This window comes from Bemisia tabaci, chromosome 1, assembly GCF_918797505.1.
Source record: "Bemisia tabaci chromosome 1, PGI_BMITA_v3".
In the NCBI taxonomy this organism is placed as follows: Eukaryota; Metazoa; Arthropoda; class Insecta; order Hemiptera; family Aleyrodidae; genus Bemisia; species Bemisia tabaci.
In genome coordinates this window covers 41,589,773-41,605,203 of record NC_092793.1, presented here as the reverse complement: position 1 = coordinate 41,605,203, position 15,431 = coordinate 41,589,773, and the positions used below count along the sequence as shown (strand labels likewise).

General features: G+C 40.3%; 1 protein-coding gene across 8 annotated transcripts in view; it reads right to left on the bottom strand.

The window, feature by feature from the left end:
• The window catches only part of Shab (Shaker cognate b), a 327,591-nt gene that overhangs the window by 176,343 nt on the left and 135,817 nt on the right, over positions 1 to 15,431 (bottom strand). For all 8 annotated transcript variants that reach the window (XM_072306433.1, XM_072306436.1, XM_072306434.1 and 5 more), the window contains one exon: positions 14,173 to 15,019. In XM_072306433.1, coding sequence (XP_072162534.1) covers positions 14,173 to 15,019 — 847 coding nt within the window. The remainder of the gene's footprint in view (positions 1 to 14,172; positions 15,020 to 15,431) is intronic.

Sequence of the window (15,431 nt, the reverse complement as noted above, 5' to 3'; positions counted from 1 at the left end):
TCAATGCCTCGCCGGTGAGTTCTTCTCAAAGACATAAAGACGGAGTGCTCGTATCTAAAAGCACGGGGAAAAAGTGAAGCCTGGTTTGGCGCTGGGTGCTTATGTGAGTGTGTAAATGAGCGCGGGAATCCATGGCGGCAAACGGAAATTTGATTTGAACTTGTCCTCTTGATTTTTCCACATTTCTTCTTCGAAACGTATTTTAAATGCCTAAAACGAATATATTAAGAAAATTGGGACTGCGTCCTATTATAATACACCTACGTTTGCTCGGTAACAGGCAGTAATCTCAGATAAAGTTAGTTTTTCTTCTGCTCATGGTGGTTCTGCAAGTTCTGCAGGTTCAAACAGGCCGTTACAGTTCTAGATGACGTTACTCCCAAATGAAATTAATCTGTCGACGACGGACCAAAGCTAACCTAAAGCTAAAAAAATATGAGTGGGTAACTGAATTTGGGCAAAAATCAACCTAGAATACTTTGTTTCCGCAATTTTATTTAGTTCCCGCCCTACATTTGAATTTCAAACTTGTCCCAATTTTGCCGCCAATCCTCTAGCCAATAGTAGAGGTGGTTGAAAAGAAGCTTCATTTTTTGCTTTTAGCCCTCCGTCTTTATGTCTTTGGTTCTTCTTTAATTTTTCCAATCACGAAGTCTTTCGCTGTTAGTAGGTAGTCATCGATGATGAGAATCTCCGGTTGGAGGTTTGTGATGAAAAATGTTTTCAACCTACTTTGACAAGCAGTCTCGACTTGAACAATCGGTACTTTAGTCTCAAACAAATTTCTTATGTGACTTGCAGATTCTTCATGTTTTTCTCTTTTATGGTATGAGATCTTGCACGTGTCACAATATTCTTGATTCTCATCGTTGTTGTCATCGGCAGGTGATGAGGTGTCCTTCATGGTGGACATCTTTTCAATGTGTTCGGGAGATCGCTCATGATTCTCTCCCTCCGCATGAAACTCATCACAAAGATCACAATGGATGAGCGTGTTGTGCTCGTGTTTAATATGCGTTTCATCGTTGATACCCTCCTCCTTCTTAATTTGTTCCGTGCAGTGTTCGTGCTTTTCACCTTGTTTATGATATTCATCACAAATATCACATTGAATGAAAGTTTCAACATTCTGTTGTGTTTGTTCTTGAGCAGCCATGATAAAGATACTATTTTAAGCTCAAATAGTAGGGCGGATAAGCATAACAATCGTGCATTTCTGGAAGAAAGCATGAAACTTTCAGGATATCATCTTTACCTATAGAAGGTTCAATTTCGCAAGTGAGCCCAAAATTCTGAGGCCATGGGGGCCGGGGGGGGGGGGGGGGCAGGGGGCCCTGATTTCGCTATGTTTTGCCGAATTTTCGCGTTGGATCATCGTGAGAACGCCGTTAACAATGTAAAATGTGATCAAAACCTGTGTAAACGTCATTGATAGGTTCTCTCAAACAGTATCCTAAAATGCTAGCACTGTCCGATCCCGGAGCACCCCTCAAAATGCCTAAAATTCAAAATGGCGCCCATAATAAGGCCTCCGGAATATCGGTATTTTCACTTGTGCATATCCTGTCATGTGAGGTATCGTTTTCCATATAATTTTGGTCGCAGATTTCATATTTGAAGTCAAAACAACCCCCCGGTCAAAATTGGTGCCCCCAATCCAAGATGGCGTCCAGATTTGAAAGGCAGGAGGGTGCATTTTTTGAATTTTTACGCGATAAGGCAAGTGATATGTCATTTCCTATGTAATTTTGGTCGTAGATTTCATTACTGAAGTCAAAACAGTCCTCCGGTCAAAATTGGTGCCTCAAATCCAAGATGGTGGCCAAATTTTAAAGGCAGGAGGGTGCATTTTTTCAAATTTTTACGTGATAAGGCAAGTGATATGTCATTTCCTATGTAATTTTGGTCGTACATTTCATTATTGAAGTCAAAAAAGCCCCCCGGTCAAAATTTGTGCCCGAAGGCTAAGATGTCGGCCAAATTTGAAAGGCAGGAGTGCGAATTTTTAGGAGAAAAATAATCACGTGAGATGACAAGAGAGGTAGGTATCAATTCATACGCATTTTTAGTCAACAAAACGAATCTAAATGAAATGTAAAAAAAATATTTTACACAAAAATGAAACGAGATAATCAAGATGATTGCCATCATGGCTGACAAGTGAAAAATGATGAGCCACTAATAGTGAGGTGTCCTGCTGGTGACTGCACAAAAACTCTGAACTCAATTTCAGATGCCCTAGACTCAGGGGATGAGCAATTAATAAGTACCGAAAATAATTTAGAAAACTTTCAGTCGGTTTCAGTTGGTGGGTCTCTACTCCATCGAGTGCGATCGAAGCATAGGCATACTTACGAATCCATTGCACAAACCTATGTTCCATCAAATTGATGAGCAGACACCAATGTTTCTTTGCGTTTTCAAAGTGATGTTAGACGCGCAAAATCCGAGACGATAGCTGTTCTTGCATGCGTTTACTGGTTGCCATTCAACCCCTCACATCCATAAAATAGGAACAGCAACTTTATTCTGTACGCTTTTATGTGATCCTTACCTGCAAGAATCTAAAGAAAGGTTCTTGGAACCTAATCAAAACCATGAACGGATATAAAGAGCTGGAAAAGAGTAAATCGATGGTGAAACTGCTTAAATACTATTTCGGGTTGCGGTGTTGCAGACTTCTTGTCATACTTCCGTTCCTTCATTAAAAAATACTGGAGTCATTTCTTGAAAACTTTGCTTGTTTTCACTCTCTATGTGAGGAATATTCTGTAAAAATGTCAAGCCATGATGTTGGTTTGGTCCCCTTTCAAAAAATAAAATAGGAGCGAATATTTTGAAATCCTGCAACCAAAATACGCACTTTTGCTGTTTCACCGTCGAAATATTACTTCTCAATAGTAGCCAAAAAAATGTGACTTTCGAAGACCTCCGTCATCATATATCGAAGGAAAATTTTCCAGCTTTCAAAGTCTTCATTCAATTAGAGAAATTACCCTCGATATCATCAGCAATGAAGTAAGCAACATTAATTTAGGAGCTACTTTTATACTCAACTGTGGATGGGATTAAGTGATCTGGATGCTTGTCTTTGGGGATGGATGAATAAAAACAAGGAGCTTCATCCTATTTTAAGTGACTTGCCTCCAGCTTCCGGAATCCCCGCTTAAAATTATCCGGTGTAATTGTAAGAAAGGGAGTGACACCATGCTGTACCACCAAGAAAATCATATTTTCGTTCTTAGACTCATGCAGAAGTTCTTAAGACTCCAACTGAAAAAACTTACAGAACTGTAGGAGGAAGATCCTGGAGAGCCTCACTGGGAATGTGAATCAGCATGTGTTGATTAGGATTTTCTCCTATACTGACTGGAGAGGGTATGGCAGGTGCGTCGCGCGTTAAATGTCCTTATCTTTATTGAGAAATTATATGGGCTTAAAAATGAATAAAATAGCTCATTATAGATGCTCCTGTTAACATCATTCCTACCGTGGACGGTCAAACTGATCACCCTCTTAATTATCTTGTATCAAATGTGATAAAATATTTTTTCTACATTTCATTTAGATTCGTTTTGTTGACTAAAAATGCGTATGAATTGATACCTACCTCTCTTGTCATCTCACGTGATTATTTTTCTCCTAAAAATTCGCACTCCTGCCTTTCAAATTTGGCCGACATCTTAGCCTTCGGGCACAAATTTTGACCGGGGGGCTTTTTTGACTTCAATAATGAAATGTACGACCAAAATTACATAGGAAATGACATATCACTTGCCTTATCACGTAAAAATTTGAAAAAATGCACCCTCCTGCCTTTAAAATTTGGCCACCATCTTGGATTTGAGGCACCAATTTTGACCGGAGGACTGTTTTGACTTCAGTAATGAAATCTACGACCAAAATTACATAGGAAATGACATATCACTTGCCTTATCGCGTAAAAATTCAAAAAATGCACCCTCCTGCCTTTCAAATCTGGACGCCATCTTGGATTGGGGGCACCAATTTTGACCGGGGGGTTGTTTTGACTTCAAATATGAAATCTGCGACCAAAATTATATGGAAAACGATACCTCACATGACAGGATATGCACAAGTGAAAATACCGATATTCCGGAGGCCTTATTATGGGCGCCATTTTGAATTTTAGGCATTTTGAGGGGTGCTCCGGGATCGGACAGTGCTAGCATTTTAGGATACTGTTTGAGAGAACCTATCAATGACGTTTACACAGGTTTTGATCACATTTTACATTGTTAACGGCGTTCTCACGATGATCCAACGCGAAAATTCGGCAAAACATAGCGAAATCAGGGCCCCCTGCCCCCCCCCCCCCCCCGGCCCCCATGGCCTCAGAATTTTGGGCTCACTTGCGAAATTGAACCTTCTATAGGTAAAGATGATATCCTGAAAGTTTCATGCTTTCTTCCAGAAATGCACGATTCTGGGAACTTTTTCCCCTTATCCGCCCTACTACAAAGTCTTCCAAGTCGGTCAGAAAAGGGAATCTACACTATCTTTACATTCGTTAGATTCTGTTCACTGAGAAAATTTCAGAGCGAACAACTGATACAATTGCTCTAAGTTTTCTGAGTTTGTCACAACAGAAAATCTATACTATCTTTACGTTTGCTAGATTCTGTTCATTGAAAAAATTTCAGCGTGAAAAAGTGAGTACTATTTTAAGCTCAAGGTTTTCTGATGTCATCAAAACCGAGACCGACGAACTTTCGCTCGGAGACAAATCTACAGTTTTCATACCGAGCGAAAAGAAACTGCTAAGTCATAATTTACCTCAGAGTAAGTATAGCAGTAGTATTCATTCACCACCAAACTCGGTTACACTCGGACAAAGTGTGTAGTCATATTTTAGATCAAAGTAAATATAGTAGTATTTCTTAATCACCAGATTCGGTTACACTCATACAAACTGTGTAGTTGTAATGTAGATCAAAGTAAATATAGTAGTTGTAAAAGTAGTAGCATACGCTGACCTGTACATAACCTAAAATAAAATGTCTACCCTTCCATTATCCGAATGTGCAATTAGATTTTTGAGTTTTGAAGATTGTTTGTTCATGAGTTTGTTTCAAATACCTTATGAGATGGAAAAAATGCTCAACAAACAACTTGTGGAGTCATTATATTTACGAGCGGACCCGATTCATCACAGCAGACGCAGCCATGTGTGTGACTATGAGTGCGTGCGTACGTTAGAAGCGATTCTGAAAACTCTCAAATATGAATTGCGCGGCAAACCTGCGTTTTATCGGTGTTTTATGAGTGGTTTTTGTAAGAGGGCTATAACACATTTGTGCACCAAAAATCTCATTTCATCGTATATACAAACCGAATTACTGCTACTCGACTAGTGAACACGGGTGTGGACGCGAGTCACAACAGTTGGATCGATAGTAAGGATTTCGTATAAATAGTATGCATTCTTTTCTCAGTATCGCAAGGAAGAAATGGATAGCATTTTGCAATTCGGAACAATAGGCAGAACGGTAGGTTTTCAGGAGAGCAACTTTTGCAAAAACCATTGGCGTTTTTCATCAAAACGATCAATGTTGCGGTTTGATGGTTCATTTTATAGCTATGAAGTTCCTTTAACACCCTGTGTTGACAGATTCGTCAAAAACATCACACTGTTGCCAATAATTACAAAAAAGGCTATAGGTAGTTCCTTATTGCAAAATGAAGAATCCGGGGAAGCTCATTTTGCAATTAGGAACTATAGATTGTTTTAGCACTGACTGCATAGGGGAGACGACCCTGGTGTCACTATTACAAACTGGAGGGTTAACCCCAACAGAGAAAACACCCCTTCCTTCCATCATACGAGGAAGGGGGGAGGTGCATTGTCCCTGCGGAAAGATATTCTTCAAAAAACAGGGTGTGCCAAAAATATGGATACCTAAGTACCGACTTGCTAATATTTCGAGAATGGTGGCAAATATTAACATGCGATTTGGACGGGAGGGTTTATAGATTTGATTGACATGAATCGATCAAAAAATGAAAGCATGAATCGATCGACACCGACTCGATCGACAAATTATTGAAAAACCGGTGTTATGATTCCGACATGACCGACATGAATCGATCGAAAAGTTAGAACATGAACCGATTGACGTGATTGGCACTGATTCGATTGACGACCGTGAATCGATCAAAAACCAGCGAATCTATCCGCAAATCCGTGAATCGATTGACAACCCCGTGATTCGTTCGAAAAATCTGTGAATTGATCGATAAACCCTTGAATAGGTCAACAAACCCGTGAATCGTGAAATTTTGAAAATTCGAAAATCCAAGATTAAGGATGTGGCCTATAATGCTATCTCGGCTCCTGTTCGATCGATCATGCTGATTTTCGGGGTCAGGGGGTATTTATGGACGGGAAACTCGAATTTCTGGTCAAAGAGCTTGATGCAAAAACGGCTTTTTTCGCCCCCCCTCTGGAAGTTCTTCAGACTTTGTCTATTGATTACTCATACTTGAGCGCTTCTTTTCCCAAATTTTCAGACCCCCAAAAAATTTTGGGGGGGAGCTAGGGGGAGTGGAAGTCAAAACCTGTGAACCTCGATATCTCTTGAACAAAGAAAGATATCGAGGTCCGGTTTGGACGAAAAATCGTCTAAAATTGCATACTTTAAGATTCTAAAGGTCGAAATCCCGATATCACATTTTTAAGTCAACATCTGTGCTTTTTTCCAGTTTTTAGGTCTAGAAAATTTCTTTTAAACGAAGAATTTACAAAGATCTCAATTTTTTATTTGAACCAAAACCAGTTTTTTAAATTGTTCGTCTTTTTCCGCATCTAACGAGTGGTCTATTAAGCTGGGGAACCAAACGGTTCCGGAGTTATGATCGATTGAAGTTTCCGCTCAACGCGCGCCGATCGATTTTCGCGCGCAAAAAAGTCGGATTTGACTGTTATTAGATCAGATTGAATGTTCAAACTGAGCAAAATGCTTTATTAGGGAATCTTGAGGGTCACTGAGTTCAGGAATCACCGATACTTCCAAAAAATTCACGTTTTTAAAATTGCAGCTTCGGACAGGACCACTGAGCGGCCGGTCGGCGCTCAGTGGGCTTCTAAAATAGCGCTACGGAGCTGTAATTTTAAAAACGTAAATTATTTGGAAGTATCTGTACTTTCTGAACTCAGCGACCCTCAAGATTCCCTAATAAAGCATTTTGCTCAGTTTGAACATTCAATCTGATCTAATAACAGTCAAATCCAACTTTTTTGCGCGCGAAAATCGGTCGGCGCGCGTTGAGCGGAAACTTCAATCGATCTTAACTCCGGAACCGTTTGGTTCCCCAGCTTAATGGACCACTCGTTGGATGCGGAAAAAGACGAACAATTTAAAAAACTGGTTTTGGTTCAAATAAAAAATTGAGGACTTTGTAAATTCTTCGTTTAAAAGAAATTTTCTAGACCTAAAAACTGGAAAAAAGCACAGATGTTGACTTAAAAATGTGATATCGGGATTTCGACCTTTAGAATCTTAAAGTATGCAATTTTAGACGATTTTTCGTCCAAACCGGACCTCGATATCTTTCTTTGTTCAAGAGATATCGAGGTTCACAGGTTTTGACTTCCACTCCCCCTAGCTCCCCCCCAAAATTTTTTGGGGGTCTGAAAATTTGGGAAAAGAAGCGCTCAAGTATGAGTAATCAATAGACAAAGTCTGAAGAACTTCCAGAGGGGGGGCGAAAAAAGCCGTTTTTGCATCAAGCTCTTTTGAAAATTTAAAAATCCAAGATGGCGGATGTGGCCTAAAATTCTATCCCGGCTCGTGCTCCATCTATCGCGGTGAATCTTGGTACCAGGTAGTATTTTTAGATGGGAAACTCGAATTTCTGATCGAATTTTGAAAATTCGAAAATCCAAGATGGTGGATGTGGCCGAAAATGACCTTACTTGAGTAAGTATCCACTGGGGATCTTTCATTCCTCGGACACACATTTAAAGGGGAGCTCAGAAGACGCAACCTCAAACTTGTTTTTCGTGGATTGAAATGCGAAAAATATCGGAGAAAATTATTGTGGCTTATGCGTAGTAAATACTTCAAAAAACGCAAAAATCAAAAATCACTGAACAAGCTCAATGTCAAAATTTGAAAAATTTCAATTTTTCGAAACTCGGCTAGGAATTTGAGTTTCCCGGCCAAAAATACCCCCTATGCAACCAAGATTCACCACGATCGGTCGAGCAGCCCGAGATAGCATTTTAGGCCACATCCGCCATCTTGGATTTTCAAATTTTCAAAATTTGACCAGAAATTCGAGTTTCCCGTCCAAAATCCCTAATAGCACAGTTACACAATGGAATGTTTTTAAAATGTTTCAAATTACGTCAATCTCAGATCAGTCATTGACATATGTTTCCAACAAATTTTCAAAACGAATACATGAAATGAGCAAGTTGGCCGTGTCTTTGAAACGTATTGAAACAAATCGAAAATGTTTCTAATTGCGGTCATTCAAACTTTTTTCAAAATAAGTTGGAAACGTTTCAAACTTATTTCAAAAAGGCCTAAATAACCCACCCGCAAAATGTGTAAGAATTGTGTCAGCTATGTGTTGTCAATATTATTGTAGTCCGTTCAATAAACTATATCAGAGAAGTTTCAAAAACATTTCAAAACCATTGCCACAGCTAAGCCTATGATTGAAACATATTTACGGAACATTTCTGCCACAATTTATATGAAAATCAATGAACCTTTATTGACATCTATCGGAAAAAATTTGTAATTGTGTCAATTTTTTTTTTTTTTTTTAACGACCCAGGCACAGATTCATATTAGATTTGTGTACGATATGTTGGGAAAGGAGATCAACTAAATATTTTGGAAACATTTCTAAAACATATTTAAAACGTTGCTGCAGAAATTCTTGGAAGTTCGAAGTTTCTGAGAAATAAGCCTGACACATTTCTGACACAATTTAGCAACGTTTCCAAGATCCTTCAAAAACATGTTTCAGAAACAACTGGCAGATATTTTGTATTTTTAATCTGATAAGGTACAGCTATATGTTGAATCTATGTATGAAACGAGACGGAATGGTATTTGAAACGCCCTCAGATTTTCGTGTACGGATTTCCCTCATTAATCTCCAGTTGAAATACTCGTATCACTCTCATTCAATTGATCCGCGGCGATCGTACGTCATAACCATTTATAAAATTAATTTAAACGCATAAGGGTATGGAAATTTATTTCAGAAATGTGTCAGGAATATATCAGTTAAACAAAACAGTGCCTTGATTGTCATTAAAACCTGGTGAACACAAGTTGAAAACATTTCTCAGACCTTTCTAAAAATTTTCCTAGATCAAACTGAACCCACCAGAGAGCGTTGACGTTTCATTTTCCAATTTTACCAAATTTTGGTTTATTTTTTTGTCTTAGGGTTTACTTTTTGGCTATTTAATTATGCAGAGTTAAAAATAGTTTTAAATTCTTGGTATGCATCGCATTTATCTCCATAAGAGCTTATAAGTTATGGATTATCTAAAATATTGAAACCGTACATCATGCTTTGCGTATACTTTTCTAAAGTGAGGACGTCCTAATCCCTCTGATAGTTTAATACTGATGGAGTGAACCCATAGTTCCATACTCTCCTTAGGCATAGTCTGCAATCAGGCCGCCCAGGCACTTGATTTGATAGCTATAATGCCTCCACGACGTTCGCTAAAACAGATGTCTGAAAATTTTTTTACGGTTCAGAAGTAGTGACATGCGGATGTATTCAACACAGAGTGGGCTCGTGTTTAACACTACATGGACTGTAGTGATTATACCGAAAATGTGTCATAAACATTTAGAAAATCAGAGGAAAATCTGAGTTAAAGGCTCATTGTTTTACAAATGTGTCAGAAATGTGTCAAAAATGCACTGCCAACGGAGACCTTTGCCCATTGTGTCATTGAAATATGTAAAAAATGAATTCGAAACATTTCGGTGACACAATCTGCAAATGTTTCACAGACACATAAAATGTGGTGACATGGGAATGTGTTGAACACAGAGTGGCTTCGTGTTTGACACTTCATTCGGGTTTTTAAAGTATCACGTGAAACATTTCAGAAATGAGGCTTGGTGTCATTGACACGTTTTAAAAACATCTCTAAGACTAGGTGTGCAATTACGGTACCTCCTGGTACCAAAAATCAGCAAGATTGATCAAACAAAAGCCGGGATAGCATTTTAGGCCACATCCGCCATCTTGGATTTTTGGACTTTCAAAATTTGACCAGAAATTCAAGTTTCCCGTCGAAAAATACCTCCCGGTACCAAAAATCAGCAAGATCCATCCAACAGGAGCCGAGATAGCATTTTAGGCCACATCCGCCATCTTGGATTTCTGAATTTTCAAAATTTGACCAGAAATTCGAGTTTCCCGTCGAAAAATACCCCCCGGTACCAAAAATCAGCAAGATCGGTTGAACAGGAGCCGAGAATGCCGAGAAAGCATTATGCCGTCCTGTCTATAGTTCCGAATGGGCCTGTTGCATGCAAGAGATACAGCCGCGCGAATAGACTTTTTAGAGGTTAAATGGCACGAAAATTACGATGGTCACATTAAAAAAGTCTGAAATACACTCCTTACTGCGCAATTTGCGTTGTTAGGAACGCGCTTTTTCAAATTTCCCGCGTCTGGGGGCAGTTTTCTAATCACCGGAAACGAGCAAACGGCGGGCTCGGTGATTTCCGGAAGATGCAAGGTCGTTGTTGTTGTTGTTATTTTTTCCTTCAGTTTGTTTAAAAACCCAACGTGATCTCTTACAGTGGTCCATATACGCTTTATGCGGTAACCAAATCGATCAACTTTTAAATATCCAACGTAATCCTTCTAAATTTCATTTCACGATATCACGAGCTTCGATTTTTAGGTTATGTTGTCAGTTTTAGTTGACCGGAAATAGCCGCGAGTTGCCGTTAATTGTTTCCGTTTGAAAACTGCCCCCAGACGCGGGAAATTTGAAATAGCGCGTTCCTAACAACGCAAATTGCGCAGTAAGGAGTGTATTTCAGACTTTTTTAATGTGACCATCGTAATTTTCGTGTCATTTAACCCCTAAAGCGTCTATTCAGCCGGCTGTATCTCTTGCATGCAACAGGCCCATTGCAAAATGGGAAATCCGAGTTTCGCATTACGCAATAGGGAACCATAGTATAGGTCCCAATTGCAAAATGAACTTCGCGTGATCCTGCGACGGCAAATTTTTGCGGGGTCGCTGAAGCGGGATAAAAATTGTTTTTGAGGATTTTCTTTTTCTCAATAATAAGTAAATACCCTTCTGATACGGAATTCATCATAAAAAAAAAAATCGAAACTTTGACCCTAGTTCCTTATTGCATAAAGCTGTCCAAATAATGATCGATCAAATAATTCTCAGCACTTTCATCATCATCGTAACCGTCGTTGGAGTGAATTCCACAACGGTGGCGGAAAACTCATCCGAAGCAAACATCACAATGTGCCCTGTCCGTCTGGAAATCAAATGCGCACCCTCTACCTTGACGGACGTTCTTCTATTCATCTTGAGTTTAATGGCGCTCATTTGCTCCGCTCCGTACCTGTACTCCAAGTACCTATCATCCGACTGGAAGTTCCGTTTCATCAGGATGGCCCGTAAAAATAACAATCGGAAAGTGGATGACAGAAGTGTCGATTTAAAGGTCGGAGAAGGAGAAGGGATCGATGTTTGTGGTTGACAACCCTCACGTTTTTTAAACGCGCACGTTTTCTGAACGTGTGCGTTTCTGGAACGCGTACGTTTTCTAAACGCGAACTGTTTCTGGAACGCGTACGTTTTCTAAACGCGTACGTTTCTTGAACGCTTACGTTTTCTAAACGCGAACTATTTGTAACTGTAACAGTAAATTTCCACCCAAAAAAAATAAAAATTTTTGATTCATCAAACCGAACATTGCTATATCCAATCCCAGTTGCTCAACGCAAAACACAAGGTTCCCGTACGCATCTCCAAGCGCACACTACTGAAAATTGAAACTCCCGAATCAGATCGACCCTAATCTCCAGTCCCCGATACCAGGCCCATACTGTAAGATATGGTCTATCGTGGATGCCGCCAAAATTTTACAAGTCCGAAATCTCGAAAACTAAAACTCGTATCAAAATTCAGTCCGTAGTGTTTTCCGATCTTCGATAATGGAAAAGAATCAGAGGTGTTCAGAGGTGTTCAGAGGATTTCGGTGTTAAAATAACACCGAAATCACATATTCGTTCATTTCCTGTGTCCAAGTGATTCTCTGTTTGTTTTTTGAGCCTTGCGAGAAGGGCTGCAACTGTGGAGTAGCAGCAACGCTCTCATCAGGCACAACCACAAGATGTTGTGGAGTTTGATCGCTATCCCAAGTAGCATTTTTCAACGGAAAAATCGCGATTTTATCGCCGAAAAAATCGCGATTATCCTGGATTTTATCGGCGATAAAATCGCTAGGATCATCAACATCTGAGCGATTATCCTCAATCTTTTCGTGATTTTATTGCGATTTTATCGGCCCTAAAAAATTGCGATTTTATCGCGAGGATAATCGCTCAGATGCTGATGATCCTAGCGATTTGATCACCGATAAAATCGCCAAAAAAAGGGGTCTACGCTATTAGCCGATTGCCGTTAGGTTCAGCCGTCAGGTCCTTTGACGAAGACGAGCGTAAAATCCCCGGAGCCTCCGCGGGGATTCGAACCCCTTTTCGCCACGGTGGTAGGCCAGCACTTTCTCACTGGGCTATGGCCGCTGTATGCCTAACGAGTGCGAATTGAAGCCTCTTATACATGGATCGGCGCTTCGCAACCTTACAACTTTTGTCATTGCGTTGACTGACACCGAGTTTTCATTGGATTTTTTTTTTTTTATTTTCCCTCCTCTGTATTTTATTTCATACCTTGAAATACGGTTGGTAAAATAAGGTTCTATTGGTAATCTCATAATTCTGTCTCGGTAAAATTACCAATAATAGTGAGATGGCAAAGTTACCGATGGACCTTGGTAAAAACGCCAACATTTTTTATCGACTGTGGTAGAATTATTGAGATAAAATTGTAAAGTTACCGGAAATTGATTACCAATAAAAGTGGTGCATATTCCTACCTGAAAAAACCAGTAAAAATATCGGTTTTTAGGTAAGCTTACCAGTCTCCCTTGGTAACATTACCAATAATTGGTAAGAAAGTGAGATGGTAAAGTTACCAACGGACCTTGGTAAAAACGCCGAGAATTTTTTCTCAGTGTGGGCGTATCTCCCACCATCCAAACCCCACGCCCAACCTCGTATCGAGTCGTTCTTACACCTCCGCTAAAGAACATCTTTCATAAGCGTCATTCATGCGTTATTGGGCGTTGATGAGAAATTTCAATTTTATCTCTACAAAATGTCGTTCTATGAAATCGAAATTTTATTGCAATTTAATGCGATGAAATCGCAATTTATCGCGATTTTTATCGGATAATATTGCAATAAATCAACGTCGATAAAATCGCGATACATTCTCCGAGTAAATCGCAATTTATCGCGATCACTGCTACTTGGGATTGTCATTTCTGGATGTAGAAGGATTTATCAATCCAACGATGCGTCAAACGATACGGTGAAAAGTAAGGTTCGTAGTGCCCTGGGGGGGGGGACTTCAAAAGTTTTGGGGGGTCAAAAAAGTAATTTACATAAACACAGCAGCACTGTCAAAATTTCAAGTCTCCATCTCCATCCGATCAGAAGTTACTTAAGACTTTTGGGTCACCGTGTAGAGTTTCAATGACGTCTTAGTGACATTACAAAAACAATTTCCGACATTATGATGTCATAATGACGTCATTAGGACTGTTATGTCTAATAAGGCATGGTGATGTCGCTATGACTTAACATCATTATGCTCCTTTTTCATTAGGGAACGCGGTCATGTGAAAATATGAAACAATTGTTAGAGAATGATACTTTACTTACTTATTCCCTGTGACAAGTTTTTTCTTTCATTTTTCTTCCAACTGTGCAATTATTTTACTTTCACAAATGTTTTCTAAGCCCCTCCCGTCGAACAAGCTTTTGCTGCAAAGAACTTTCGTAAACAATCTAAAAAGTTTTGTCTCTAGTAAATGTAGAGGGTATAGGACTGATTCTTACCTGTATCGACGATAACATCGATGAGATCCATGCTCTTGGCGAAGGCGTCCCGAAGGTTGATGTGGTGGAAGGAGACAATAGAACCCTCCCGCTTGGCGCGCTCCAGGGCCTCGCGGCGCTTGAGAGCCTTCTCGCGACGCATTTGGTTTTTGTAAAACTCGGCAAAGTTGTTGACAATAATGGGGATAGGCAGCGCAATAACCAGGACCCCACAGATACAGCAAACACTACCAATCACCTTCCCCAGTGGAGTGGTGGGGTAGATGTCACCGTACCCTACAGTTGTCATTGTAATTCCCGCCCACCAAAAAGTCTCCGGGATAGAGATAAATTTTGTTCCCGGCTCTTCCTTCTCAGCAAAGTAGGCCAGGCTCGAGAATATGAGCACTCCCATGGCCAAGAATAACATTAACAGCCCCAACTCCTTGTACGAGTTCCTCAGTGTGAAACCCAATGACTGAAGCCCGGTGGAGTGTCGGGCCAGCTTCAATATCCTTAGGATCCGCATAATTCGGAAAATCTGAACAACGCGCCGCACGTCCTGGAATTGGTCGTTGGCGTTCTTATTCGTCTCGACCAGGAAAAGAGAGACAAAGTACGGGAGGATAGCCAGCAGATCGATGACGTTGAGGCCCCCCTTGAAGAACTTCCATTTATTCGGCGAGGCGCTGAAGCGGAGAACGTACTCGAGAGTGAACCACGTAATGCAGACCGCTTCTACCATAGCCAGCTGAGGGTTGTCCTGCACAACCCCCTTCTCGTCAAAGACCTGCATCTGTGGGATCGTGTTCAGTGTCAACGCGATCGTCGAGAGCACGATGAACAGGATGGATATTACGGCAATCACCTGCAAACACCACCATGTCACTCATGGCCAACCAACCGGCCCTCGAAAAGAGGGACCCTTGAAGAGGATTTAGGAATGCTCACTCCGAACCTAGCATCATCTTCAACCCCATTCAATGATGTTCAGTTTTAAAACTGAGAAGGAAGGGTAGCCGCTGCTCTTTCATCACACTCTGAAATGCTCATCTTCGCGGGATATCGTATATAGGGTTATCCAAAAGTCACCTACCACCCCTGTAACTTTTTTCTAATTGATATAGAAGTTTGAAACATTAGCAATGTTCCTCGGTCTAAAGTAGCAACTTTTTGGTCCCACAAAATTTTGGGGGGCGGGGGCTAACTTTTTCTTTAAATGGCAACCCCCTTCTCTGATACCTCATTCGAAAGATATCAAAAATGGAAAATTTTTGGCG